Below are 1,949 nucleotides of genomic sequence, written 5' to 3' on the forward strand. Positions count from 1 at the left end.
GAAAAATTATCGTTTGCCGAAAGCTGCATTTACATATTTGCTTGAAACATTGGAAAGCAAACTACAAGCTGGTGTAAGAAAAACCTCGATACCCCTAATTTTAAAACTAGCAGCGACTTTAAGATTCTGTGCTCAGGGATCCTACCAACTGAGTATAGGAAACGATAGTAATATTGGACTTGGCCAATCTACTGTTTCCCTGGTTTTGACAGAAATGTTTCATGCTTTGGAAGAGCACGTGTGTAAAAATTGGATAAAAATGAATTACACTGATGAAGAGAAACGAAAGGCGAAAATGTATTTTTTTGAGAAAAGTGGAATTCCAGGCGTAATAGGTTGCATTGATGGGACACATATTAAAATCGTTGCCCCAAAAAAGGATCTTCAACACCTTTACTATAACCGAAAAGGGTACTTTAGCTTAAACGCGATGATAGTAAGTATTTACGTAAAATATTAAATGAAAGTATTATTTAAATATGTTCATTTACAGGTCTGTGATAACGCTCTGAGGATTCGTTACATCAATGCAAGATATCCTGGGGCAACGCACGATGCTACGGTTTTCAATATGTCTTCTTTAAAACCCCAATTAGAAGATGACTACCGCAGGGGTGAAAGGAATTTATTATTAGGTTTGTTATTATCAAATTTATTAGACATTTCGATGGCTTTTACACAAATTTGTATATAATTTTCAGGTGACGCAGGATATGCTTTACAGCCGTATATGCTTACTCCATTCCGGAACCCCGATGACGGATCAGTGCAGGGTATATTTAACAAAAGGCATGCAAAAGCTAGGAATATTGTGGAACGCACGATTGGGGTGTTGAAAAATCGGTTTAGGTGTTTGTTAGGTGCTCGTGCGCTGCACTATGAGCCAAAGAAAGCCACCCAAATAATAAACGTTTGCGTAGCACTGCACAATATATGCATTTTTTACAATGTTGAGTCTTCGAATGAAGAAATTTATGATAGCCAAGACCCAGAAAACTATGAAGATCAAGGTGACATCAATTTTCAAGCTGGCCATATAAATCAAGAAGCCGTAGAAATAAGAAATAACATTTTACAACATATGCGACTTCAGTCTTAAATCTTTTTTTTTATTTTTTGTACGTATTCATTAAAGCTCAGTTTTTTTAAGTTTTATTAAATTGTTATCATTCAGGTAATTCAAGCTTAAGTTAAAATTAATGTCACATAAAATGTTAAAAATTGAATATTGATAAATACCTACTACTTAAGGAATAATTCTAAACATAAACAAAAAATCTTCATTTTCAACTAAATTTGCCCATTGTTAAAAAAATAGCCTCATGTGTACAAATTAATAGGGTCGCGACATTTTGACAAGTTTTGACTATTTCTTTTGTTTGTTTAATGTTAATTAACTTTTTATAAAAGTATAGTATATATGTAACAAAAACTATATAAATCCTAATATCAGACTTTGTGAAAAAATTATAAAAACTGCAGTTTCACCGATATTTCAAACTTTATCAGAAATAAAAATAGTATTTAAATTATTTTTTGTAGCCCATTAAATTTTAATACAATAACGTGCAAGTTAAAACTTGAAAATTGCCGTTTATTATACTAAGATTTAATGGGCTACAAAAATTAATTCAAATACTTTTTTTATTTTTGATAAAGTTTGAAATTTCGATGTAACTGCAGTTTTTATAATTTTTGCACAAAGTCTGAAATTAGGATTTATATAGTTTTCGTTACATATATACTATAATTTTATAAAAAGTTAATTAACATTAAACAAACAAAAGAAATAGTCAAAACTTGTCATAACGTCGCGACCCTATTAATTCGTCCGACACCATACATATACATATATCCGTCCTGTATTATAAATAAGTATATTATATATAACATATATTTTTCACCCCTGATATGCTCACATATTAGTATAAGTCCAACACATAAATACA

General features: G+C 30.8%; 1 protein-coding gene across 1 annotated transcript; it reads left to right on the forward strand.

Moving 5' to 3' along the window:
* The first annotated feature begins 165 nt into the window (after positions 1–165).
* Positions 166–1,404, forward strand: LOC118750298 (putative nuclease HARBI1). Its single transcript, XM_036485020.1, has 3 exons — positions 166–436; positions 494–635; positions 702–1,404. Exons 1-3 carry the CDS (start codon positions 215–217, stop codon positions 1,097–1,099), a joined length of 762 nt encoding a protein of 253 aa, XP_036340913.1. The 5' UTR covers positions 166–214; the 3' UTR covers positions 1,100–1,404.
* The last annotated feature ends 545 nt before the right edge of the window (positions 1,405–1,949 follow it).

This window comes from Rhagoletis pomonella, unplaced genomic scaffold (assembly GCF_013731165.1).
Source record: "Rhagoletis pomonella isolate Grant_MI unplaced genomic scaffold, Rhpom_1.0 Rhpom_scaffold_00199, whole genome shotgun sequence".
NCBI lineage: Eukaryota > Metazoa > Arthropoda > Insecta > Diptera > Tephritidae > Rhagoletis > Rhagoletis pomonella.

What these genes read in the sequence shown, in the direction of transcription:
- LOC118750298 (XM_036485020.1), top strand. Translation starts at nt 215, where the DNA reads ATGTTTCATGCTTTGGAAGAGCACGTGTGTAAAAATTGGATAAAAATG. An exon ending in TTAGCTTAAACGCGATGATA is followed by an intron (nt 437 to 493) that starts GTAAGTATTTAC and finishes GTTCATTTACAG; the next exon opens with GTCTGTGATAACGCTCTGAG. An exon ending in TGAAAGGAATTTATTATTAG is followed by an intron (nt 636 to 701) that starts GTTTGTTATTAT and finishes TATAATTTTCAG; the next exon opens with GTGACGCAGGATATGCTTTA.